Source organism: Chenopodium album, chromosome 11, assembly GCF_948465745.1.
Source record: "Chenopodium album chromosome 11, dcCheAlbu1.1, whole genome shotgun sequence".
NCBI lineage: Eukaryota > Viridiplantae > Streptophyta > Magnoliopsida > Caryophyllales > Amaranthaceae > Chenopodium > Chenopodium album.
In genome coordinates, this window is record NC_137844.1 from 1,737,884 (window position 1) to 1,765,473 (window position 27,590).

Genomic DNA, 27,590 nt, shown 5'->3' on the forward strand with positions numbered 1-27,590 from the left:
CTCTAGAGATATTTAATTTGGTGTCTAATGTCTATTACCTAAAAGACTAATGATATGAGCTAAAACGCCCTTAGCTAGGTTTTATATGTACTCCCTTAACATGTAATTTAATTCTAACAATGTAACATGTTTTTTAAAATGTAAAGCACACATCGTGTGAAATTAGATGTAATACATGCGTGTAGTTAATATATATTATAATATTCCTATCATTTTATTATGATGACGTGAAGTACATTATATGCAAAGGTGGGGAGGATTTTGACTTTAATAGGAAAGAAACATTATTTTTAAATTTCTCTTTCAGTGCTTAATGAATTGGATGTTGATGATGATGCAACTTGGAAGAAAGGGATGTTAATAAGTAACGTCTTAACTAATGTGGTCCATAATATAGTATTATGCATTATATTTTAAGATAGAGAGAAAACTAATTAAATATAGTTTATGCATCAAATTAAGTTATTTATGATCCACAAATAGTTAGCAAGAAGGAGCACCATTCCCTAATTTATTGCACGATCAGTTCATGCATAAATTAAATTCAAAATAGACTCTTGATATTGTTGCTATTTGCTGATATGATGCATTATATTCTTTTTTTATTCATATTTAAGAGTCATTTAATTAGGGTGATTTTGATGGTTAAAAAAGTCAATTAAAGTAGATTTGTACGGTGATCTTCGCAATACAACGTGATTATGTTAAACAATTACGAAATTTTCAGTAGTGAACCTCAAAAATTATTTTACTTTTAGAGTCAAATGTTTGATGGAGATCGAGACTTCCCTATAAGACTAATAAGAGTAATAACTACCTCTCAATTCCTGATCCGACCCAATCTGATTCCCAACCCGTTTTATTGAGAGAGAATCCGGACCTAACCCGACCCAAATAACCTGAAATAGATCCGATAATGAAATTTGTAATGATTCAAGCAATCCAAACCACTCAAACCAAATGACCCAAACAACTCGAAATTTGACCCGAACTCGGCTCGTTGACTCGAATTGACAGATATACTAATAACTATCTAATCAACCAATAACATATAATTAATTTTAAAATTATATATATATATATATATATATATATATATATATATATATATATATATATATATATATATTGAAATAATAAGAACCTGAATTACTTTGTGCATGGTACCAAAAGAAATTGTCATCATTTACATTGACTTTATTGTTTTTAATTTATATATTGTAATGTATTATTTGTAAAATAAATAAATAATGCAAATTAATTTACTTAACATGGTGCTATGAGTCTATGGCCTACGGAATAAAATCAATTAACATGGTTCAACTAGGATTGGGAATTACCTAGTTGAACTTCTATTTTGTAAATTGGGTGTTTGCTTGATCAATTAAACTTCTTTCATTAACTGGCTATTCTAATTAGTGTATACGTAAATTGGTAATAAACCATCGAAGTGTTTACTTGATTTCAAATCAAGTTGAATCTTATAACCTTTACACTCCTGTAAACAAAAATTAAAATAAATACGAAGCATTGTATAATTAAATAATTTACATAAATTGAATTTATTTGAATGAACAAAGTGGCATGGACCATCTACCATACTCCAATTTTCTAGAAACATGGTCAACTCTCCACATTGTACGTACTCCCACAAGGCTACCACACACACGGTGGGGACCAATTCATGTCCCCACTTTTGAGGTTAAACACCGACCTTAAAATTCTATCTTAATTAAATATTATTATTACTCCCTAATATACACAACGACTCACTTTCCCCTAATCCCATTAACTAGGTATAATACCACTTTTCTCAACTACTAGTATCTGTCTTTGTTACACTGATTATTGACTCCGACGATGGCTCAAGTCGCTATGTTTAATACATATACTATATCCGTTTCAAATTAAATGGTACGTTGTGACTTTTAACTATATTTATTAATGTTGCTTTGATTTCTATTGGTGCACGTGATAAGAAAAACATGTCATCTAATTTGAAACGAAGGAAGTATATAATTACCTCTAATCCATGTTATTTGCACCTTTAAATTAATTTATATTTCATAAATAATACTCTAAAGTTACAAAATCTTTTATTTAATTTTTTTTTAATAAGGCCAATATATTCTGCATTACTTAATAAAGTCTTCCCATGTATCATTGACTTTGTACCATTTAACAAAAAACTATAGTTATACTCTGTGATGCACGGAAACGACTAATTTAACTGACGTACCGTCTCCGAAACGTTTCGGAAACGTATCACGTTTCGAAACGGTTTACTGAGTTTCCTAAATTTTGGATACGCGTCTCATAATTTGGAAGTTTGGAAACCCTTAGGAAACTCAATTCTCACTATAAATAAGCGTTTCCCTTTAAAAAAAACCAATTAAACCCTTGATTTTACCTATTACGAGCAGTAGAGCAGCAATTTCATAGTTCTCCTTTGCCGACTTGCCGTTTCCATAATTGCCGACCCTTGTTTGCCGCCGTCACCGTCTTGCCGGAACAACATCGAGGTAATTACCAATTACCACCGGCCGATTTCTGTATTTTGGTGTCAATTTTGATTGTGATCCGTTCGATTTTTATATTTCTGGTTTTGGTTTTCAATCTTTGATCTTGATCGGTGCTCTCCACTGCTCCATGATTGTCTTGATAGAAATAGTATGCTTTTTTAGTTTTTTGTTTGGTAGTGAGTAGTCTGAGTACATTGATTTTATATAATGGAGTAGTGGAGTACAGGAGTAGTATTACACGTGTTTTATAGAATGCTTAGTACTACTTTTTTATTTAAATTTTTAATGTATCTTTTCAAGCAATTCAATTTTGTATAATTGTATATACTAGAGTAGTGGAGTAGTATTACATGTGTTTTGCAATTTTATGTGCTTTATTGATTATTGAGAATATAATTAATTGAACAATTATATATTTTTTTTTATGTCAAGCAGGAGAAGTTTATTTAAGCTTATTGTCGTTGAACATGTATTTTCCGTGTCCCCGTTTTCCATGATTTTAAAAAATCCATTTCCCCGATTCCCCGTTTCCGTGCAACATAGGTTATACTCTACATTATAAAAACACAAAAATAAGGTTCTTAATTTTCTTAGTAAATGTTTCACATTTAGGCCCCACCTCACCCCATACCTCTAAAACAACAACAACAAATTACAACACATACTAAAATTATTTATATTTTTTTGATGTTTGTGTTTTCCTAATTGGAGATCTCAAGATTCACAACAAAGAGATCTCATTCAAAACACTAACTTCTTAAAACCCCAAACTTTTTTTATTTTCCCCCAATTCCAATCTCAAAGTTATGGATTCATTGACCAAACACCTAAAAACCCAACAAGAAAACAACACAATTACCTCTCAATGGCAACAACAACACCAACAACAACCACCTATAATAAAGCACACTTCTTCAAATTCAGACTTCCCAATAGCAGTTGCATTATTAGCCATTATGGCAGTTGCCATTCTACTAATAAGCTACTACATCTTTGTGATCAAATGTTGCTTAAATTGGCAAAACCTTGATCCCTTACGAAGGTTCTCAATATCGAGAACCCCACGAAACGATCAAGGCTCCATCATTTCATTCTCCCCGATGATGGATGGGTTCCATCATCGGGGACTAGATGAGTTCCTCATCAACAACATCCCCGCGATCCAATACAAGTCACATATTTCCAATGACCGCGGTTTAGCCCTAGGAACTAGCAAGAGCTTTAGAGGTTGTGCGGTTTGTTTAAATGAATTCGAAGAGAAAGAAATGCTTAGAGTTCTTCCTAGGTGTAACCACACTTTTCACTTGGATTGCATCGATGTTTGGCTCTTGAACAATGCAAGTTGCCCTCTTTGTAGGTCAAGCATTTCAGGCAGGACTAAGTACCCTCTCGATCACATCATTGCACCAAGCTCATCGCCTCAAGAAGTGCTTTCGCCTTTGTTTAGTGGCAACCTAAGCATGGTTAACTTCAACGGAGGTGATCAAGACTTTTTAGTCATCGAAGTTGGAGATGAAGGTAATGAAGGAATTGTTGCTAATGCTACACAAACACAGAGGAAAACAGAACACAAGAACAACAAGTTAGCTAGGAAGTTGCACAATTTGTCTATTATGGGAGATGAATGCATTAATTCAAGGCATAAAGATGAGCAATTCGCGGTGCAACAACCAATTAGGAGGTCGTTTTCTATGGATTCAGTTGCAGATCGTGGGTTAATCTTGCAAGTTCAAGAGATTGTAAGGCAGAATCAAAGACAATTATATGATAATTATAACAACATTTATAATAATGAGGTTAGTAGTAGACATTATGAAGAGTGTAACAATGCTGGTAATAATAATGGAAGGGTTAGGAGGTCGTCTTTCTTCTCATTTGGACATGGTCGAGGATCTAGAAGTTCTTCGATTCTTCCTATTGAATGTGATCGATTATGATCCATGAATTTTTTTCAATCTTGTACTTAGCTTCTTGCTTAGATTCTATTCATTCAATCGTTTTTTATTTTACTTTATTCTATTTTTTTGTATACATGTAGCGATGATAGATTCAAAACATTAGTCTAGTGGTGAAATGTGATCGAATATGAATATTAGGAGTGATGTTTAAGGGCGTTCTAAAGTACTTGTGGAAATTTTGTAAAGTCATTTGAGTTTTTAACTTTTAATCAAGGATGACCACCTAATGTAAGAGCGAGCATTGTTTCCTTGAATAATTAATTAATTATAACCAAGTTATCTATGATTGCCTTTGTGATAGCAAAAAATTTATGTGCCGAGGAGAGTGATAGAAAACAATCGTTCACAAATATACTTCCATTAAATTAAAAGATTCACACATTATGGTGATATCTTGATCAATATTATCTTGAATTTTTTTTTTTTTTGACGGACTATATATAATCGAAGATTGTTTAGTTATACAATACTACTACGTATACTACATATATAGTTAATGCACAAAATTCAGAAGCATGTGCTCTACTAAATGTCCTGAGTTGTTCTAGTGATTTATAAGTAAATCTTTTCTTTTCTTTTTTTCTGTATCATTTACATATATTTTTCTCCCATATCATACGGCAATATTTCCGGCAAAATATCAGCATATGTCACATTATATATGGTTGACTAGCGCGTTGATGTGAATAAAAAAATTTACTATAAAAGTTTTTGCTACTGTATTGTTTATGACACAAAATTATTTTAGTTCATTCCTTAAATCAATACAATTGTCAACCAAAAAATTCACAATACCCAAACTTTAATGGATTTGTTTACTTTAACCAAAAAAAAAAAAAAAAAAAAAAAAAAAAAAAAAAAAAAAAAACACTTTACTATTAATAAGTTAAGAAATTTGGCATCACTTTTACATATGAATCTCTGTGAAGATCACTAAAAAGCAAGGAAGTGAAAATTTCTAGTTAGTAGAAGAAATGAGCTTATTTGGTAAAAAACGAAAAAAAAAAAAAATTATGATAAGTCGCACTGTCTATGAATTTTCATTTCCCGCAAAATGTTGAAAGTTGACCTAAATAAGTAAAACTTCCTATGTTCCGTCAAAAAAAAAAAAAAAGTAAAACTTCCTATGTTTGTAACATTGTGCAATTACTAAGAAATACAACTACATGTAAACAAAATATGTAGTACTATATAACTTCTCAAGTCCAACCAAACAAGCACTATACCATATATATGCAGAACTTCCACGATTCCACCCATTAAATACATACTAATTTTTCTTATCCGAGGAGAATGTTTGCTTCCATTATAACGAGTCTATAGCTCAATAATTATTCATTATTTATCTTCTTTGTACAAAATTTTTATTATTGTTTAGTTAACTTCCTTTAATCCTCGATAATTCGATCTAAATCACCTCTTTTTTAATCTTGTAAGGCTCCAAAAGATTTTCAGGCTCTTGAGTACAAAGAGCTTTGTAAGTCTCCATAAATTCGGCGTATCGAAATTGTTTATAGAGTGGTGGATCATTTTGCGTAAGAGCTTTAGCAGGTTCAAGGATGCAATCCTTTGATGGCACAACGAAGTATGATGCAGTTGTCCTAGATTTTTCTGTATTTGTCACAACTCTATGTTCTGCTCCTTTTAGCTTCCCATTACTTATAACCTGCATATAAAATTAACGTCACAATTTATATTTTCATAATTTTGCCAATTAATAATGTATGAATGCACTAAAAGCAATTTCAATGGCAAGCTAATTATCAATTTAACTTGTCATGCCATATAAACTTTTAAGCTAATTGTCATTTTAGCTCCAATGGTTAGCTTATAGCTTACTATTTAAATAGACTACACTTCCTTAATTTAAGTTGATAAATTTCATTTTATTTATTTTAATTTGTTTTATTTTAGCAAGTTATTTTCCAAGCAATTTGTTTGGCCAAGCTAATTGCATTTTCTAACTCCAATGGTTAAGCTAGTATCTAGGGATTATTTAATATTGCAAGTAAGTCCCTAGCTACAACCATTGGAGTTGCTCTAATGTTGTCTGTCAAAAAAAAAAAAAAAAAAAAAAAAAAAAAAAAAATCAAGGAAATATACATATATAGAAGCTTGAAATTTATAGTGATCTATATCATGTAAGGATAGTTTTTGAAATAGAAAACTTGTCTATTAAGGGGGAAAAAAAGGAGGATAAGGGGTACAAAGTCGTCCATGTACATCTATACGACTATACAAATAAAGATATGTATGAAGAATGTAAAAGGCCAATTTAAACAAGAATTAGTAGATCGAGAATGAGATTAATTTGCACATATATATATATATATATATATATATATATATATATATATATATATATATATATATATATATATATATATATATATATATGTGTGTGTGTGTGTGTGTGTGTGTGGTTAGACGAGTTAATTAAAAATGCAACAAAGTACAAGTTACCAATATTTAGACGTAACAAAATTGATATTTATAAGGTCATGAATAAAGCTATTTAAAATCAAAAGAAGTCACAGTATGTTGTGAAATCAAAACGTGAAAGTTGAGAGTTGCCAATTAAATTAAAAGATACCTGCATTTGGTGGCCCATGTTAACCACAAAAGCATTTGGACGAGGCTGAACGAGTTGCCATTCGTGGTCAACACGAACTTGAAGGCCAGGAACAATATCTTGAAGAAGCAAAGTTATTACATTTGGATCACAATGCTTTGGTAACCCTAATGTCAAACTTGGATCGGGGCAGGGTGGATAATGGTTCACGGTAAGGAAGAAGTCCTCGTTATAACCATGAGCAAAAAAATCAGATTCAAGCCCTAATCCTTCACTTATTAGGTCTAGAAGTCTTGATCCTAGCTCTCCCACTTGACTCAAATACTCCCCTACCACTTCCCTGCATTAAAAATCGGTTTCACTTTGTAAAATTAGTTTTAGTTTGGTAAAAATAAAATTAAAAATTGAGTGAACAAAACACAGACATCATGCAATGGTCCTAGATTATATTGTCACTATTCACTATAAACTTAGCTTAATTGAATATCTTTTTGTGCAATTAGTTTTATTAATCTATAATATTATATATGTCCATTTCTACATTATACAAAACAATTATCTATAAATAATATACATTATTGTTATTCGTATAAAATATAATTGATTAATTAAGCACCCATGCATTTGATAATAGGAAAGTACCTTTATTTGCCACGACTTTAAAATGGCCCAAGTAAAATTACCTGTATCTAGGAGGGTTTCGAGGCCAAAGATCAAAGCTTTCCTTCAAAGGAGCACAATCATGTATCAAGCAATCCCTCCAATAGTGAATTTCTTCATTTTCATAATTATAACTACTTGTATAAAGCTTGCACTTTACATTTTCATCATGAGTATATAAGTGAGATTTCTTCTCGAAGGGCAATTCAAAGAACTCCTTAAACACTTTCATCGCGTCTTCCATTACTTCTATCGCAACTCCATGATTAATCACCTAATTCACAATTAACTTTATTAGTTTATTTTGTAATGCCTTTATGACTCATCCGGACCAAAAATATTTATCAATAATGTTTTTTTTTTTTTTTTTGGCATTGTGACAAACTCGGGCCAAGACAAAACCCTTCTATTAATCAATAATGCTCGATAAATAATATCTTGGACGGGAAAGTAATAACAAATGTACAAACAAATGTATTTATTTTCTCAAAATTGTTATGGAATAATGAAGAATTAGATAAAAGAAAAAATAATTTAACCTGGAAGAAACCAAACTTTTTAGAAGCCTGAATAATTTGATCGATAATTTTTTGTCGATCAACACCTTTTGCTTTAGATAGATCAATAACTGGAATCTTGCATATAGGATAAGAATTATTTCCAGGTCTTTTTTCTGGAGGAATTATGTAACTTTCAGGCAAACTAGACAAGTTTGAAACCATCCTTTTCTCCATTATTTGCACTTTACCTCACTAAAAGAAAAGGAGAGAGGCGCTAATATTAAACGTAAGGAATCGAATCTACAGAGTAGAGTATATATAGATGCATGAAAAGGTTAATTATAAAATTATGAAAACTTTTGTTTACACCCGCTTTACAATAATATATATGTACATCGAACAATTTAAGGTAACTTTAAGTTAATTTGGGATAAATTTTAACCTTGTTTGAGGTAAATTTGTAAATAGACAATTAATTTAAAAGGGTAATAATGTAATAGAATTATTTTCATTGTCACTCACTAAGATTTGATATTTAATCATTTAAAGAAAATAACTTTATTAATAAAGCATAAATAACTTTTATTTACGCCGGATAACTTTTGATCATTTTAGGACAACTCTACAACGATAGTACAAAATTTATTATACATTTGGTTTTTTATTTTTATTTTATTTTATTTATTTTTTTTTCAGTTGCACACGATTTGTGTGTTACTTCATATATGGGAATTTTCTGTATATCCTTCCCATTCAAAATTAAATGAATATTTTGATGATATAAATAAATAAATAAAGTAAATATTATTATTTAACGTTTAAGAAGGTAGATTGCTTTGTTAATAGAGAATATATATCCAATTTTGAAAATTATTCACTTTTTGAACCATGCACAAGTTTTATCTTAAGAGAATACTCTAAAATAGGGCAGACAAAACAAGCACGCAATGCCTACTATAAATCAATTATAAGGATTTATAATTGCTAATTATAGAATAGAGATTAATTTCGATCTCATCTTCTGAAATGCCAAGGATAATTACAAGATAAATATAGGGGAAAAAAAATGATATTAGTACGATTATGGATTACACTTGCAAATTGCCTTGTACATAAGAATTTATAGCGTCATTAATTTTTCCAATATTTTACTTGTAAAAAAAAAAAAAAAAAAAAAAATCCAATATTTTGGACTTTATAAATTTTGTCAAATGGTGTACTTGACTGTATTTTATTTACGCATGCATTGTGTGCAAGTGCAAGTAGCTAGTTAGACTTCATGCTAGTTTAAAACTTTACAATAAAACAATTATTATAGAATTTAAATGAAATCAGAAAGATATGATTATAAAATAACATTAATTAAATAAGAATCATTCATATTTCTACAATCATTTGCAATCTGATGCCATTTTAAAGAATGATTATTCTTCATATCAAGTGAGGCCATTTTAAATAATAAATACTTTTTTTCAGTATACGAGAATCTTTTTGTATATTTTCAATCTCCCAACTTGAATAGTTTACAATCTACAAGTATAAGTTTTCACATATTCTTATAGGTTACTTCATTGTGTTATAGGGATTACTCGATTGGTTTTACATGGGTAAATTCATCAGTGTTAGGCCCTGTTTAGTTCACCTTAAAAAAAATAATTTTCAGTAAAAATTATTTCAGCTCATTAAAAATAAGCTCAGTTCAGTAAAATTAATTTTAGTTCAGTAAAATTAATTTCAGTTAAGTAAAAATCAGTTTCTCTAAAGATGAAATATATTGTTCACTTCACCTTATTTTTGCTGAACTAAAATTATTTTTACTGAACTGAAATTATTTTTGCTAAACTTAAATTATTTTCACTGAACTGAATTATTTTTGCTGAACTGAAATGAACATGGCCTAATAGAAAATAATTTCAGTTCAGCAAAAATAAGGTGACGTAAACAAAGCCTTATAGGAATTACTTTGTCAGTGTCACAGGGGTTACTTGCTTAGTATTTTAGAGGTTACTTGGCCAGTATTATAAGGGTAATCGACAATGTCATATGAGTTACTTTGTTCTTTTACAAGTGGCTAGCGATCATCTTAACACAAAACACACTGATAATTTTATGTTACTTCCAAAAAAAAAAAAAAAAAAAAAAAAATCTTAATCTATTTTCAATTAAATTTAAATCCTAATACATAAAGAGGCGAGGACGACTTTAATAACAGAATTTTTTTTTTGTTGTTTCATTACTAAACATAAAGAGTATACCATTTAGGGTATATGCTAATTTGAGTGGATAATGCGCAGATTTGCATGACTAAGCGGTTCATATATAAAGCCAATAAAGGACAATTAGAGCAAGTTAAGTTTTACTCATAATTCATAAATATAATTATAAACAATTAATTAAACTTTAAATAAGTGAATTGGTCAACTCATGGATGCAAATTGGGTTGCTACTACTTGAAATTCAGTAAGTCTAGGCCGAACTTGGGTTGCTCATTCTCAAATTTTTACACTTGCATTCGAACTAAATGCAATTTGAGTTTTCTGACCTTAAAACGTTAAATTTCAACTTGCCATAAAACTTAATATAATTTGAGTTCAAGTATTTTGATTTCACAAATTTGTATATGTAGCTGATCATATTGTGGCCAGTCATATTGTTTATTTCGTTAGTGTTATATCGGTTACTAGGTCAGTATTACTGGGATACTTCGTGGTTGGGGTTACTCGGTCGGTAATAATTGATAGTGTCAATGCATGCAATGTGTGCATTTTATAATTTTGAAAGAATTACACGTTTATATGCTAATAGATTAGGGGCTAACACTTCAATTTTAATCTTATACGGTGTAAATATTTTAAACACAAAAAATCAATAATTCATAATATGAGGAGAGCGTTATCTAACACCTAAGTTTATTTATAAATGCATTGAATAATTAAATGTAAAAAAATAAATTCTAGAAACTTTAATAACACGTGGCATTGTTTGGGCCAATCCCAAAGTAGTATTTAAAACTAGAGAAAAGATATATGCAGCCCTTTGCTGCATATAAGAATTTAAAAGTGCAAAGAATAAACATAAAATTAATATTTATTACACCAATTTACTCGTGAAATTGTTGATAAGTTCTCAGCTTAATACTAAAAAAAGGAAGTATATTAAATGTTTATATGCAGTCCTAAGGGCCGCATATAGCATTACCCTTAAAACTTAATCAATCAAGATATTCCTTTATTTTATTTTATTTTATTTTATTTTATATTTTTTTTGGGTGAAAATCAAGATATTCCTGTATGGATTTATGGATATGATCAATCAAGATATACTCTAATTAAATACTATTATATGGCAATAATCATTCAAGATTGTACAATATCTTTAATATACAAATAGTTTGAAAATTCTATAAAAACAATGATTTCTTAGCAAAAAAGTTGCACCTAAACTTGTACTATAAAGAGGGGGGCAAAACTGCTAATTCATTTTCTCATCATAAATTGCAGCTATACTAATTATGGCAAACCTCCTCTCAACTAGCATTATTATTGCAAATAGAGAAATTCCTCAAAAATATGTGCTTCCGCCGGAAAAAAGAACGGGTTAGTTTTTTTTTTATTTTTTATTTTATTAGTTGTTTAGTTTTCTTATAATCTTCATAATTTATTTATGTTTCATGTATTTTAGCTTTGTTACATAATTCAAGTGGGCCCAAATGATGTGCTTCTTCTTCAGTTGGCTTTCACCAAACTTGCCCGAGATATTCTTTTCAAAGTTTCTTTTAATTGATTCACCTTAAAAAAAAAAAAAAAATAAATAAATAAAAATGATGTGCTTCTTGTTGTAAAAAAAAACTAAGATGTGCTTGTTTGCGACTAGTTAGCAAATAAAAGTAAAATGAGTGAAGTTGTACCATATGTATTGACATATATAGTCTATTTTTTAAAAATTAATTTATTTATTTTGAATTATACTCTTTCATTTAAAAATTGATAGTCAAGCCAATTAGAGATTAGCTTTTTAATTAATTTATTTATTTTGAATTATACTCTTTCATTTCAAAATTGATAGTCAAGCCAATTAGAGATTACTCTCATAACAAATAAAAACTCCTATATAGCGATAAGACGGTCCTTTAATTAAAAAATTGATACAAGATGTGTAATTTTTAACTTTGTTGTGAATTAATTTTGATCAAATACAACCGGATAAATGCATATAAAAATAATTTTTGATAAATTCAAATTAATTAAAGTTCATGTAATTTGTTGTGAATTACTTTGTATAAGCCTGTTTGAATCGGTTAAATAAGTTTACATACGTTGCTACGGGTGTATTATATTCACTTGCTTTTTACTATTTGATCTTATCTTAACTTAGTTGAACTTATTTTAACTTACTTCATTCAGTGTTTGAGAAAAAAATATTTAATGTTGATAGAGTATAAAACATATTCATGGGCCTCAACCATCGGGTTAAGCTTTTGGTTGAGTCGGTCCTCTAACATGGTATCGGAGGCAGTGTGACACAAAGGTCACAGGTTCGAATCTCATCCACCCCCTACTTTCAAAGTGGAATATTAAGCGCTGGGTATGAAGAGGGCCAATGCTGCATCCGCACTTCTAGCCCAAATGGACTTTCGTGTGAGGGAGCGTGATATATATTTAAGCTATATTTATTTTCTTAATCAATTCCCAAGAAACCAAAAATAAGTAGCAATTATCTACTATATATACTCAATTGTTAATTCCCTCTCCATCTTAATCACTCATACTACATCCTCACTATTTAATATCTTTATAATGTATGACCATTCATTGGTTACACACATGTATAAATGTATGTTTTAAATATATGTAAATTAATTTATATAATTATTTCATATTACAGAGTTAAATATAAATAATTTTTTTTTTTCCTAATTTGATCTAATCTAAACTTTTTCTAAATTTTTTTTTAATTTTTTTTTATTTCCGCTCTAACATGAAATACGAGGTAAGTAATGAGTTAATTAGGTGAAATAAACATAGCGTTATTAAGACTACATGCAGAAACTTATAGTCGAGTATCCTTCTATATTATTTTCAGGTCATGTTTGTAAAATTGAAATTCCAATAATTAATCTAAATGATGAAAAGAATTCAATCCAGCACATTATGAAAGCAAGCCAAGATTTGGGATTATTTCAGGTGCATACATCTTATTAGATATTAATTTTTTATTAATAACTTGATCCTAAGGATAATTTATTTATTTCTTTAATTTTCTTCTCTCAAAATAGGTGATAAACCATGGAATTTCTAGCGAGTTAATGAACGATGCAATGAACGTGTTCAAGGAAGTATTTGATTTACCTCCAGAGGAAAGATTGAAAATAAACATGAAAGAGGATTTAAAAAATATTTGCAGAATTTATTCGAGCAGCTACAACTATGATACCGAGGAATTTCACTTTTGGAGGGATATTTTGAGGCACAATTGTAGCCCTTTGGAGGAATGCATCAAATTTTGGCCTCAAAATCCCAAAAATTATAGGTAATCAATCAGATCACTCACTAAACATTAATTTTAACGCATAATAAGTATTGGCTTAATAATTTTAACACATAATATATGGGCATGTCTGCTTGTGTCTACACCATTTGTTTAATAATGTGTACGCTCAAGTGAAAATAGACGTATTGGCTTCTTTTAAAAGTAAAAGTACATACACCTCAATACTGAAGTCTACCAATTGAATACAAAGTAAGTAATCCTTTTTTTGGTCAAAATACACACAACGTTAATGAGTCGTATTTTTACTCTCATGCTTCAATTTTCAGGGAGATAGTTGGAGCATATGTTGTTGCCTTGAAGGGCATGGGAATGAAGATCTTAGAGAATATATCCCAAGGACTTGGGTTAGAAAAAGATTATTTTGCAAATGAACTAACAGAAGACAACATTTTAACTATAAATCACTACCCGATATGCCCTGATCCAAGCTTGACCATAGGGCTACCCAAGCACAAAGACCCGACACTTATAAATATAGTTCAAGCACCCGCCGATGTTCCGGGGCTCCAACTCTTTAAGGATGGACAATGGTTTAGTTTTGAGACAGCTCCTAATGCATTTTTGGTCTTTGTGGGCAATCAACTTGAGGTAATAAATATAGTTCCAGATGATAAAATTATTAAATTGTTCTACACTTCCTCGTACCAAACACCTAGTAAATCTGTAAAATATAAGTAAACAACATGAGTGATGATTATTAAATGATGTGCACCTTGAGGCAGGTTGTTAGCAATGGGAAGATGAAAGGGGTGGTGCATCGAGTCGTGACAAACTCAAACAATGCGCGAACGACTGCAGTGTTCTTCGTTAGTCCATCGATGGAGTGCATTGTTAAGCCGGCTAAAGCGCTTTCTGAAGCAGGAGATTGTGGTCCACTTTATAAAGCATTTCGATACAAGGACTATTTTGACATCCACATTGGCCATGATGGGGATAGAGATGCTATACTTGAAACTTATAATTTTAAGATCTAATTATCATCAATGCCAAAATTATACCACCTTCGACACAAAATGTTGGTCGTACCTACTTAATTGCTTTTGTCACACAAAATAAGTTAAAGTAGAATTACATACAAACAGATCGTGGAAGTTAAATGTGGAGTATTTAGTACTACATACAAATTGTTATTAAGATACATTATAAATTAATGTTTTTTTCTTAGGGAAACATTATAAATAATGTTACATTTTTTTTTTTTTTTTTTTTTTGACTGGACATTGTTATGATTATTATCAATAAGTATTGTCATCAAAATTAATGGAGTTTATGCATGGGTAGTACTCTTTTCTTGCTTGGTAAGATAAAAGACCCTATTGAAGCAACACTTATCACATGTGAAACTAGCTTAACTACGCAAGTTAATGCTTTAAGAATAATAGAGAAAGAAGGGAATCCCTGGTAAAGATTGTGTATGACCTCAAAGTCACAAGGCATATGAACTCCCCACCAACTACACTGTGACCTTGGTCGTCCCTTTTTTTCCAACGTTTATGTCAAATACTTAGGTATTGCTAATTATTCAAGTATAAAGGGCTCATATTATTGTACTAGTAATTAGTTGACTATATACATTACCTCTGTTCCTAAATTAATTTAGTAGACTAGAAAATTAGAAATATTTACGAGTAACTCATACACAATTTTGGCCAATTTTAATTTAATATATGAATTTTAACATTCTAATATTCACCTTAGCATCCCTATTCCCTAACAATAGTTAGATTCAAATATATGTTGTCGGTGTAGTACAACTTTTTTATAAATAAATAAATTGACTTAATTTCTTTTTTTCTTTTTTTTTTAATTTTTTTTTTACCTAATATTGTCATTTATATTAAGTAAACATTATATTTTATACGGAGTACTGCTTTTAAAACAACAACCCTTTACTTATATTTTATACGGAGTGCTGTTTTTAAATCAGTTTTTCCTTCATAAATTTCAATTCTCTCCTAAAAGAATTAATCAAGCTTGTATCAGAATTTTTTATTTTTTTAATTTTTTTAATTAAAAAAAACCTATAACTTAATAGGGGTCGTATAAAAAAAATATTTAGGAGTATGAATCATTTATATAAAACATGATTTTCAATCAAATCATTAGTGTAAGAATTAATGTCTTAAACGCTCAGCGTTCCATAATACGGAGTATAAGGTCTATTTTATTTTGTGTGGTTTTCTAGACCTACGTTTTAAAATTAAGACATATTTTTGATATAATTTTTTATGAAAATTTTACAGTATTAATTTAAATATGACTATTATAATATTTTAAAGATTATATAATTTATAATTGACATAATTTTTTTCAAGTAATTAATTATATTACTTTATTAATGGTATTAAATATTATTATCAATATTTTTTATTTATCAAATTTTTAGTTTCATTTATGTAATTTTAATTCTTATTTTATAGTTTCTCAAAAAATATTTATTTTATGTTAGGATTAAAATTTTCATAATTTATATTTACATTGTAGATATTATAAGACTAATTGTGGCTATTTTATAACGTGAAAAAATAAACCCGATCATATTATATATTATTAAAATAATAATATGATAGTCATTTTCCAAATAACCGCTGTAAAATTTTGATATTATTTTGCATTTTTGCTAATATATTCCTCAATCGTATGATATCATTTAATTATATGCATATCTTGCCTGTAGAATGTTTTCCGTTATTAGTAATCAAATATTCAAACTCCATTCTAATGTACATAATAACCTGGCCTCTTCATATGGGTATTATCTTCCCCTTCCTAAATTTGATGTAATATCAATATTTATATACTATGAGAGTAAAGGATAGCTTAAGTGGTTAAAGCATCCCTTCCGATTTCAGGAAATCCTTGAATGATTCTCACCCCCGCCCTTGTGGCTCTCTAAACACCAAAAAAAAAAAAAAATCTTGAAAATTTTATATATTGATAAAAATATATATATATATATATATATATATATATATATATATATATATATATATATATATATATATATATATATATTTGTGGTTGAAATAATGAATTAGCAAGCGTGAATTAAAAAGTGTTAAAAGTAGTAAAAATAAAAGGGAAATTCTCTTTAGTAAGACAACTATGCTTGAACGTAACTACAAATTACCAGTCAAAGTATAGTTAATGACAAAACATGTAAAAAATGACGAATTAAAAAGTACATGTACATATTAAAAAGTACTCCCTCCAATCCCATATTATAATACACATTTATATTTTTATGTTCAAATATTAAAAACTTTAGCTAAAAATTTTCATTAATATTTACAAAAAAAATATATATATATATTCATATGAGGTATTGTAAAAATTTATAGTTTTATATTTTCAATTTTTATCATTTAAAAAATATAATAATTTTTAATATTCTTTTTTTTTTTTTTTTGTAAATGCTTAATTAAAAACATTAATGGTGAAATGCGTGGAAAATAATCTCAAGATATATTCTTAATATTAATATATTTTCAATCAAATGATATCTTTAACTTATGCATATGTTGCATGTAGAATATTTTTTATAATTGTGTAAATCAAATCCCATTCTTATGTAATATATAATCCTCTTAATATGGGTATTATCTTCCCCTTCTTTATATACATATTATATATCCTCTTGAATGAATCCCACTCTCTTGTGTATCTTATAAATTAAGAAGTGTTGAAAAACCTTAAAAAGTCATATGTATCAACCAGGATTGCATATAACTGTATTTATATAGGAAATAAATCCATATCCTTAAGGATTCATATAACAATATATCAAATACAAGTGTGAACGAAATCCGAATAGATATTGATTTTGTAAGTATGTAATAGGGAAAAAAATCATCTTTGATAATGGATAGACATTTGTGTAAAAAAAAAAGGATAATAGATAGGCATGCATACTCATTAACATCTTACATGCATGTTATATATAAATGTGTGTCATCTAAGAGTTGCACCACTGCACAAACAATTTTTATAAATTCCACCCACATATTACTAATGGCAAACCTCCTCTCAGATTGCATTACTGCAAATGGAAAAACTGTGGAAAACTATGTGTTTCCACCTGAAAGAAGACCACGTAAGTTTAATTTGTTGCTTTAGTACAAATGTTTAACAAATAATGATTATGATTTGTTATTCTGTACACTATGAAAATATAGTCTGCAACTTGTTTAGTCACCCTATATTACAATACGTCAATACGTGCATGAAAGTCAATCTATCAAGTCACTCTCTAAATTGACTTTTATGTTATTCAATATTTTTTTTGGATAAACTCATACCCCTGTGGTACAAACATGTATAAGTGTTAGTTTTATGTAGGGCCAACAATCAAGTCGGGTTGGGTCAGGTTCGGGTTGACCTGTTTACATAAACAGGTCAACACCCCCAACCCGAACCCGACCTGTTTACTTAAACAGGTCAGAAAATAGAATTCGACCTGAACCTAACCTGTTTATTTTTAGGTCAGGTTCGGGTCGACCTATTTACGTAAACGTTTTGAAAAATTTCATTCAAAATTCGTTTATTACGGGTTGGCTTCGGGTCGGATTGTTAGGTCGGGTTAGCTTTTGCCGGCCCTAGTTTTTATGTAACTCGTATTTTTTGTCTTGTAGCTATTTCTGGGAAAGCTGATGTTCCCATCATTGATCTTCAAGAAGAGAATGCATCGAAGCATATTATGAAGGCTATCCAAGAGTTTGGTTTATTTCAGGTTCATACTTTGATGTCAATTATCAACACTTAAGTTATTTTTCAACTGTTGGTTAATTATAAAAAGCAAAAAGAATTAATTTTGATTGCCCTTATTTTTTGGGATTAGGTGATAAATCATGGGGTTTCAAAAGACTTAATTGATGAAGCATTGAAAGTGTTCAAAGAAGTATTTGAGTTGCCACCAGAAGAAAAATCAAAAATAAACATGGAAGAGGACTTAAATCAGTTTTGCAGAATATACTCAAGCAGCTACAACTTTAACACCGAAAAGTTTCACTATTGGAGGGATGTTTTGAAGCACCATTGTAGCCCTTTGGAGGAATGCATTAAGTTTTGGCCTCAAAATCCTGAAAATTACAAGTAATTAACCTTTTCATTTTTTTTTTAACAGTCGGCACTCTTTCCTTTCTAAAGTTTTAAATTTCAAAAACAATATTTAATCATCAATATCTTAATAAGTTACGAATTACAAGTAAATAAATATCATTTTCACATTATAATTTAGGAAATTTTGTAAAAAAAACATCTTTTAAATCTTGTTTTTTTGCATATAACCACCTTTTAAAAAAATGTTGCAAAAGACCACCAATTTTTTTGAAACTTACCACCAATTCAATGTAAAACAATTGATAAATTTGGCTAAAAAAATGATAATTTACAACAAATTTTTAAAATTGGTGGTCTTAAGCAACATATTTTTTAAAAGGTGGTTATATGCCCCCCCCCAAAAAAAAAAAAAAAAAAAAAAAAGATTTAAAAGGTGGTTTTTTTTGCAAAATTTCCTATAATTTATCATAATACGGAGTATACTTTTATGCTAGCAAGTTGAAGAATCTTGACAATGTGAGAATTATTAATAAATTTATATGAGTGCTTAAATGTTTTCAGGGAGATTGTAGGAGCATATGTTACAGAATTGAAGGATCTAGGTGCAAGGATTTTAGAGTGCATATCAGAGGGAATTGGGCTAGAAAAAGGGTACTTTGCAAGTGAGCTAAGTGCTGATAATATCTTGACTGTTAATCATTACCCACCATGCTCTAATCCAAGTTTAACTCTTGGATTAACTAAGCATTCGGATCCCAACCTTATAACCATTCTTCAAGCTGTGCCTCTTCACGTTCCCGGCCTTGAACTTTTCAAGGATGGCCAATGGATGAGTGTTGATACCGTTCCTGATGCATTTGTTGTCTTTGTTGGCAATCAACTCGAGGTACAATTATATACACCCTTGTATTTGTTATGTACACAACATAGTGAAGATAAGCTTCATATGTTCTTCTCAAATAACTTGATTTTTTTTATTGAAACATTCGGTGTAGGTTGTAAGCAATGGAGGGCTGAAAGCTGCAGTGCACAGGGTGAGCAATGCCACTGAGGCGCGAACAAGTGCTGCTTTCTTCATTAATCCATCATATGAATGCATAGTGGAGCCGGCTAAGGAGCTTGTTCAAGCAGAAATCAATCCTCCTCTCTTTAAAGCATTTAAGTATAAACATTTCTTTAAGGTTTACACAGGTCATGACGGGGAGAGACATGCTATACTTGAAGACTTTGGTTTTATGATTAAACCTTAAGGCTAGAATTACATGAAAACTGCAACTAATAGCAGGACAACAATAATATTATTAATATTATGTATCCTTGTTTATTAAAGCAAGAAGGTCAGGGAATAAATTTGTTTTTATCTAATTGTTATCGAAATATATTGATATGAATTTTAAAGTGGTAATAACAAGTACTAAGCATCAAACATAGCTCATGGCAAAATATGAAGTGTTAAGCAATTATGCACCTACTTATGTGGTTATATATCGCGAAAGGGTGAGGGGGTTAGCTTGACTTAGTGGTCGTTAGCTTGAATGTAGAAAGTGTAGAAGTTTAATTTCTTTCCTACAAAGGAGAAAATAAACAGAATGGTTAAGTTCTAAATATTAACATGTGTATAAAGTACCAACAAATACGTAAATAGTATCATTAAATACAAGTAAACAATTAGAAGGAAGCAAATACAAGTAAACCTTAATGATATATCTAAAAAATGCAAAGGGAAGGAAGCAAATACAAGTAATACCTTAATGATATATCTAAAAAAAATGCAAAGGGATTATTCGTAAACTTTTCTCTTTCTCCATTAAATGTATTTTCATGCTTAATTTGATACAGGTTTGCAACAATTCTTTTGTGCCAAGCTCCAAGAGGAAACACTAATGTATCCCTTAAAACAGACCTAAAGCCGATCAACAAAAGATCAGAACCTTCAAAGTCGAATCTTACTCGTTGATATTCAAACCCCTCAAAAGCTTTTGCTAACACATTCGCAGTTCCTCTTTAACTTAGCAAATCACCTCCACCACCTACATGATAGCACAACATTAGTAATTAATCCATTTACTACAGATATTGATGCAATATTCTTGTGCAGCACATTAGACTTGAAAAAATATTACAACCAAGTGTGGTACCACACAATATCATGAACGATGTACGTGACTTTATAGATTAACATGAGTATAACATTATTAAACGACATTGAAAATTAGTTAAACAATGAGTATAGATTGAAGCTGTACTTAACCCATGAGACGTGATTAAAATCAGACATTATCAATATGAATAGACAACAAATGACAATATTTAAAAGAAATAGGCTATAAAACTACACTTGAACAATAAAAACTTGAAAATTTGTTAACAACGATTACGGTAAATGACTGACTGAAAAATATTCACAGCCTAATAAACATACACAGAATGTGAGAAGATTTTAAAGTACGATATTTAACACCAAACAGTAAAAGAAGTATAGGTATTGAATGTAGATGATGAGTAAACAAGCAGTAGTAATTTTCTAAAATGTAAAGTCAAAAGATAAATGTATTCTTGAACCAATGTTAGACTACACATGCATCAACCAGCTAACAATATGCATGGAGATTAGAGTATTAAATGGCTCGTGATTATGATTTTCGACTTTCCATGTTTTAGGAATATTCTTTGTAGTTGTCTGTATTTCTATCGTAGGTAGTTAAAAAATTGATTGATCCATATACGAATTGCTTCACACCGGTCTACCGTAGGTTGACAGTCTTGGTTGTCTCTACTCTCTCTAGTTATTAGCTATCTCATTTCACTATCAATCTATCCCCTTGAATTCAATTTACGCTCATTTCATTCCTCATTTTCAGCTATAGGATGATATTGAACCAAGTTTAACTTAATTAAGTCGAACACTTATCTTCCCTAAATGATATTATTTCTCACTTCTCCATTCACTTTGCTCTCCAAATTTGACATTTTAGCACATTCGTTTTTTATAATACAACGATGGGTGATTTGGTTGTCTCATTTTGCCAAAGAACTCTCATATTCATAATTATAATTTCTCACTCTCTTATACATAACTCTCCTCAAATTCAATCTTTCTCATTCTTTTATACATCACTCCATACTTTGATACCTCATTTCTGTCCCCACCCCCACCCCCTCCATCTTCCTCTTTCGTTTTTTCCCATCATTTAAATTTTATAGGAATATTCTTTCCCATTCACTTGTTTTCTCTAATCTGCTTATATCATCAGATTGGCATTGACCCATATCCGAACTATATGCTTCCCTTGCTCATTGTATACCGTAAATTGATAGTCAATTGGTTATCTCTAGTTTTTTACTACCTTATTACATTATTATCTCCGAATTCAATGTTAGGGTATTTTTCATTCCTTATTTTCAACTATAGGATGGCAATGAACCAAGTTTAAATTAATTAGGTCCAACATTTCTCTTCTCTAAGTCCTATTACTTCTCGATCCTTTCTTTCACTCTTTCCTCTGATTTGAAATCTCCCTTCTCAGGCTCCTCTGTTTCTTGCTCTATACCTTCTTCCTTCCCTTATCCCTTATAACTATTTCAATAACAACATTGCAGTTGAAGATCACACCTAATGCTCTAACAAAAGCTAAGATACAAACATGCACACTTTCCAAAGAATATAACCATAAGAACTCATATAGAAAACCAAAAGCAAAATATAAATGGGAGCAAAGCAAGCAAACATATCTAGCATATCATCCAAATTTCAAAACCTATCACCAGCACCAACCCGAACCCCCCCCCCCCCGGGCCGCCTAACCCAATATTTAAATAGAAACAAAAACAGCACAAAAATTATGGCAAGAAGTGCACTCCCCAGAAACAACTGCTGAATGTACCTTCCACAAGAGCATGGTTGTCTTCTTTCTGTCCTCATCTTCTTTCTATCCTGGTAGGATTGCTATTCTGAGGCAAGGGCAAGGCCTTTGTTGGGAGCACTTTGGATGAGAAGCCACCTAGTGCTTTGATCTTCAGCTGCTCCAGAATCCTGCATGCTTCCCTAAGCTCATCTTCTGCATTTTTCCCATGACCCCCCCAACCATCAACTGCTTTTTGCTGGAATTCTATTGCAAGGGCATAACTGCAATTCAACAAATGCAATATATGAAAGGGAGAAATTTTCAAATGCGAAAAAGTTTCATCTGTTGACAGGTTGGGAACCTGAATAATTTCACATAAACCAGTACAAATAAACTACTTAATGCCTAACAAAGATGAGTAATAAAGCAACAGCATTTGACAATTATGTACACCCATTTGTAGTTCTGTAGCATTCCACTCGTTGAGCGACAGCTGTCCTCAAGAAGTACAGTTTCAAAGTATGCACCACAAGACACCTACATTAAGAATTAGCACTACAGTTTTGCACTTTGCAGCACATCATGAGTTCATGACAAGAGAGGATTCTTTAAAGACTAAATCAAGTAAAGATGATGATGGTTCAGAACGCAGGTAGAAAAGGACTGCCTAGACTACTTTCAAAGGCCATATATTTTCTAACTTTGACCAAAATTGGCGAGGGTAAAAGGCCAAATGGTATTCAGGTGTCAGTTGGTCACAGTTTGGAGCTAAAATACTTCATGAATTAGAACAGCCCCCTTTTTAACAGCTCTACTTTCTAGTAAAATCATATTAACTTGAGATAAGGTTCACTTTCAACTGTGAAGAGGTATAGGAGCATGGAACACCATTTGCAATAGCTCCTAGTTACATTATTCAAATTTAAAAGTTCGATACATACCACCAATTCTTGTCCTTTCACAAGTGACTAGTAAGTGACAAGGAGTGTAAGTGAATTAGGTTACTCTAAAGACATAATAGATTTTAAAAACATAGATTAATCTGAGAAACATTTTGAAGAACAAGAAAAAGTAATCCATGAAGCAATATGCCTATATCATGAAACTAGTAAGATATTGGAACAATAATATGCCATGTTTTGGCACATTCCCTTGCTACTTGACTTTAGACTCATTATTCATTCCTAACGTTACTGATAATTTTAATATTAACTGGCATTTTAGGTGCCTAATATGTAACTAAGAGCTATGAAGTGCCAGGATTGGATAAAATGCCTCAAATTAGAACTCAAAACCTTTGCAAAGGAGAAAGAGCAAAATGGCAACAATACACAAAGATGTTGAACGATGGCAGTTCTTCTAAACATTCCAAAGATAAATGTGATGTTCAATTAGATATAATAAACTTATAAACTACAAATATTCATGTACCTTTCCATGGAAGCATATGCTTTTGAGAGGTTTTGACATGCCTCAATAGAGTCAACATGATGAGGACCAAGCGAGACATCCATGATGTCCTTTGCAACAGCAAACATCTGCGCTGCTGACTGTGGTCTTTCCAGCTCCAAATAAGCTGCCCCTAAGTTGTTATAGATATATCCAACTCCGAAATGCTTGGGGCCAAAGCTTTCTTTCAAAGTTTCAGCAGCACCCTCCAAATAAGGAATAGCCTGTGTAACCTTACCTGTCAATAAGAGTAACCAACCAATCCTAGCAGACACACTTCCTTCAGAATGCTGCTCTTGAGGCAGCTTTTCAAGCAAAGCATGTGCTCTCTTCAACAAGGATATTGCAGTTTCAAATTCATTCATTGTCTCATATTGCATAGATATCTCCATATAAGCCTCAGATACTTCTAAGGGTTTCAACTTTTCCTTTTTGTCTAGTATACCGGAAGCAATCTCTAGACACCTCTTTGCATCAGCAAACTTCTCTTGACTGACCAACGCTTTGGCCATTGTAATAAAAATAAGAGCCCGATTCTCACTATCCTTTTCTGTCTGCTGAACAACCCCCTTCAACGTGTTTATAGCTGCCTCAAACCTCCCAAGAGCAATATGCATATTAGCAGCATCGATCTCAGCACGAAGCAAATCAGAGCTACGACCCCAATTCTTCAGAACTTTCTGAGATAACTGATTCTGCTCTAATGCCTTCTCATACTGCTCCATCCCGGTGTAAATTACCCCAAGAAGCCGCCTATCTTGAGCAACCTCTACCGAATTATCCCCCAACAATTTTATGTGCAACTCCAACGCTTTCAAACAATACGGCAAGCCTTCCTTAAAGTTCAAAATCGCAACACACGCTTCCGCCAAGTCCCTATAAGCATTACCAACTTCTTTCCTATCTTCACCCAACAAAAACTCCTTAATCTCCACTGAGTGCCTCAAATTTCCCAATGCCTCTTCTCTCCTACCCATAGCAGTCTTAGTATTAGCCAATTCAAGCTGAACAGCATGTAAAATAGGTTTCAAATCCTCGGCTCGAAAACTACCCTCTTCCTCTAACCCACCCAAGATCTTATTAGCCCTATTAAGATACCCTAGAGCATCATTAAACTTATTCAAGCAATAACTAGTAGAACCCAAAAGCTGTAAAGTCATAGCAATAGGTAAAGAAATTTGATTTTCACTATCAAAAACAGCCAAAGCTCTAATAGCATAAGGTAAAACTTTTTCAGGATCCTCACCTTCTTGGTCAAGTTTAAGACCAATTTTCAAGCAAGCTAAACCAAGATCCTTCTCATCAAAATTCGCCTCCATTTCTTTGAAAGCCTCAAGCATATCCTCAGCCGTCTTCGCCGCCTCGAAATCATTCTCAATTTGCGATCTTTCTTTGATTTTCCTCTGCCTAGAAGGCAATTTAGAGTGAATTTCAACTTGGGTGTTGAAATTTTGAGATGGGGTTTTTTGGAATTGGTGGGTTTTTGGGGTGAAAAAGAGTAAACCCTTGGAATTGGAGCAAGAGTTCAACTGGGTACATGATGATTGATCAGTTGAAACTAGGGTTGAACAGATTTGGGTGGTTAAGTTGCGAGAAATTAATCTGGGTTTTGAGAAAGAGAGGAGTTTGATTGATGCTCTTTTCATTTTGGAGAGTAGCTTCAATAATTGATTGAAGAATAGAAGAACAAAGAGAAAAACTTGCACAATTAAGAATGCTCTTCTCTAGCTTAAACCCCTGCTAAACCCCTCTATTGAAGACTATATCTTTGTATTAGGTAGTGGTGTGTTGTGGTGTAGTAGGCTATGCGAGTGTGCGCCTGTACAGTGTTCAAAACCGGACCGAGACTTGAACTGATTACTTGAGTAGAGAACAAGATCCCAGGTTTAAGGTCTATTAACCACTTATGAATATATGAAGTATTATATAGAAAATATTATAAGAGAAACACTCATTTAGGTGAGAACAAAACTTAAATGAGAATGAATTCTGACCGTTAACATTATTTCGTTTCATTAGATTGTTACTTCCATTCCATAAAATACAATACCAATGGTGTATTATTGTACTAATACTAGGTAAGAAACATGCCCAAATTAATTTTTTTTCAACCAAAGAATTATACTATGTAAGTTGGGAGGTAAGGCGAAGAATAATGGTGCATATGTGGTCTTAAGTGATAGTTTTCCAAGCTCTAGGTCTTGGGTACATCGAGTATTCTAGGGTGATTGTCGAGTATGTGGGCACACCTAACTACTCGTATTAATCATCAATCAAGGTGTATAATCTTAACTCAGATTAATGAAAGACCTTTAACAAATTAAAATTCACTCACAATGCAGATATGCTATCACCCTTAATTAACATATTATTAGATTGGATTGATGACTTTCTATACTTGAACCATGAACGTTCAATGTTTATGAAGCAATATGACCAATCTACCTCTTATTTTCTTTGCTAGCAGCAAATACATATGTATAAACAAGATCGAGATATTGTACAGCCTAAACATGCAAATTTTAAGGTCGATTATAAATACAACCTTTTTTTTAAGCCATGAATTACGTACAGCAAAGAATTTTGACTTTCTGTTCTCGTTGCACCAAACAAAAAGAACACTGCGAGGCCTATCACAGTCCCACCTGAAGGCAGCATGGTGCTGGAGTCATGATGCCGCAGAACACTTTGCTCCTCCAGGAACTCATTGCCGAGCAATGTTTGTGTGACAATGAGCACTAGGATTAATATTTACACATGGGCATGTATGTATCCACGTCTCATACGTTTCAAAGGTATAGAGACAATGATGAAAAATACTACTTAATTTATAAAGCACGACTTTCACATACACATTTTCAAGTAAATTTGTTTGCCAATTTGTTAAAATGACAGCAAACTCATCTGTGAGCACAAACGCATAATCAGGCCTTCCCTCAATACTTACATTTGTGAGTACATACACAGCCCACGGGTAGATGTCAAGTGTTCCACACGCTTATAAATAAGAAAAAATAGAGTCAGGCGACCTAGTTCCCTGGAAATGAAACACGTATTTTTCTGACATATACCCGAGAAGGGCGAGGACATATAAGGAAAATTATAACAGGGATTCAGGTGTAAGATGGCGCTAGGATTGCTATTGTGAGGCAAGGGCAAGGCTTTCACTGGAAGCTCTGTGGATGAGGAGCCTGCTTCAGTCTTTAGCTGCTTCAGAATTCTGTGTGCTTCTCTAAGCTCATTTTTTGCGCTTTGCATTACTTTTGAACGGAGTTCAGTTGCAGGGAGACAACTGCAATTCAACAAACAGTCGAAGAAATTCAAGGGGGGGGGGGGGGGGGGGGAGCAATTTTCCAGAATTCAAATCAGAACACCACTTTTGACACTTAAATCCAGCAAAATTCAGAACCACTTGCATATGCTCACTTTCTCATTGGACATGGTTGAGAAACATTCTACACCACATACCATAAATT

General features: G+C 31.4%; 5 protein-coding genes across 5 annotated transcripts; 3 read left to right on the top strand and 2 right to left on the bottom strand.

The window, feature by feature from the left end:
* The first annotated feature begins 3,328 nt into the window (after window positions 1-3,328).
* LOC145568173 (RING-H2 finger protein ATL16-like) lies at window positions 3,329-4,524 on the top strand. The gene has a single exon (XM_081627615.1). It carries the CDS (start codon window positions 3,329-3,331, stop codon window positions 4,457-4,459), a length of 1,131 nt encoding a protein of 376 aa, XP_081483741.1. The 3' UTR covers window positions 4,460-4,524.
* Window positions 4,525-5,888: 1,364 nt separating this feature from the next.
* LOC145568047 (protein DOWNY MILDEW RESISTANCE 6-like) lies at window positions 5,889-8,446 on the bottom strand. The gene is made up of 4 exons (XM_081627488.1): window positions 8,252-8,446; window positions 7,736-7,986; window positions 7,074-7,392; window positions 5,889-6,146 (listed from the first exon to the last, which is right to left on the bottom strand). The coding sequence occupies exons 1-4, from the start codon at window positions 8,444-8,446 to the stop codon at window positions 5,889-5,891; spliced, it is 1,023 nt and encodes a 340-aa protein (XP_081483614.1).
* A 5,562-nt stretch (window positions 8,447-14,008) lies between these two features.
* On the top strand, window positions 14,009-14,849 carry LOC145568174 (protein DOWNY MILDEW RESISTANCE 6-like). Its single transcript, XM_081627616.1, has 2 exons — window positions 14,009-14,350; window positions 14,485-14,849. Exons 1-2 carry the CDS (start codon window positions 14,066-14,068, stop codon window positions 14,734-14,736), a joined length of 537 nt encoding a protein of 178 aa, XP_081483742.1. The 5' UTR covers window positions 14,009-14,065; the 3' UTR covers window positions 14,737-14,849.
* A 2,924-nt stretch (window positions 14,850-17,773) lies between these two features.
* Window positions 17,774-20,070, top strand: LOC145568048 (hyoscyamine 6-dioxygenase-like). The gene is made up of 5 exons (XM_081627489.1): window positions 17,774-17,855; window positions 18,394-18,491; window positions 18,600-18,853; window positions 19,382-19,706; window positions 19,816-20,070. Exons 1-5 carry the CDS (start codon window positions 17,774-17,776, stop codon window positions 20,068-20,070), a joined length of 1,014 nt encoding a protein of 337 aa, XP_081483615.1.
* Window positions 20,071-20,517: 447 nt separating this feature from the next.
* Window positions 20,518-25,897, bottom strand: LOC145568175 (protein KINESIN LIGHT CHAIN-RELATED 2-like). The gene is made up of 3 exons (XM_081627617.1): window positions 24,097-25,897; window positions 22,705-22,946; window positions 20,518-20,850 (listed from the first exon to the last, which is right to left on the bottom strand). The coding sequence occupies exons 1-2, from the start codon at window positions 25,758-25,760 to the stop codon at window positions 22,739-22,741; spliced, it is 1,872 nt and encodes a 623-aa protein (XP_081483743.1). The 5' UTR covers window positions 25,761-25,897; the 3' UTR covers window positions 20,518-20,850; window positions 22,705-22,738.
* Between the last annotated feature and the right edge of the window lie 1,693 nt (window positions 25,898-27,590).

What these genes read in the sequence shown, in the direction of transcription:
- LOC145568047 (XM_081627488.1), bottom strand. Translation starts at nt 8,446, where the DNA reads ATGGAGAAAAGGATGGTTTCAAACTTGTCTAGTTTGCCTGAAAGTTAC. An exon ending in AAAAGTTTGGTTTCTTCCAG is followed by an intron (nt 7,987 to 8,251) that starts GTTAAATTATTT and finishes ATTGTGAATTAG; the next exon opens with GTGATTAATCATGGAGTTGC. An exon ending in CGAAACCCTCCTAGATACAG is followed by an intron (nt 7,393 to 7,735) that starts GTAATTTTACTT and finishes TTTTTAATGCAG; the next exon opens with GGAAGTGGTAGGGGAGTATT.
- LOC145568173 (XM_081627615.1), top strand. Translation starts at nt 3,329, where the DNA reads ATGGATTCATTGACCAAACACCTAAAAACCCAACAAGAAAACAACACA.
- LOC145568175 (XM_081627617.1), bottom strand. Translation starts at nt 25,760, where the DNA reads ATGAAAAGAGCATCAATCAAACTCCTCTCTTTCTCAAAACCCAGATTA. An exon ending in GCATATGCTTCCATGGAAAG is followed by an intron (nt 22,947 to 24,096) that starts GTACATGAATAT and finishes GTTGAATTGCAG; the next exon opens with TTATGCCCTTGCAATAGAAT.
- LOC145568048 (XM_081627489.1), top strand. Translation starts at nt 17,774, where the DNA reads ATGGCAAACCTCCTCTCAGATTGCATTACTGCAAATGGAAAAACTGTG. An exon ending in AAGAGTTTGGTTTATTTCAG is followed by an intron (nt 18,492 to 18,599) that starts GTTCATACTTTG and finishes TTTTGGGATTAG; the next exon opens with GTGATAAATCATGGGGTTTC. An exon ending in TTGTTGGCAATCAACTCGAG is followed by an intron (nt 19,707 to 19,815) that starts GTACAATTATAT and finishes CATTCGGTGTAG; the next exon opens with GTTGTAAGCAATGGAGGGCT.
- LOC145568174 (XM_081627616.1), top strand. Translation starts at nt 14,066, where the DNA reads ATGGGAATGAAGATCTTAGAGAATATATCCCAAGGACTTGGGTTAGAA. An exon ending in TTGTGGGCAATCAACTTGAG is followed by an intron (nt 14,351 to 14,484) that starts GTAATAAATATA and finishes ACCTTGAGGCAG; the next exon opens with GTTGTTAGCAATGGGAAGAT.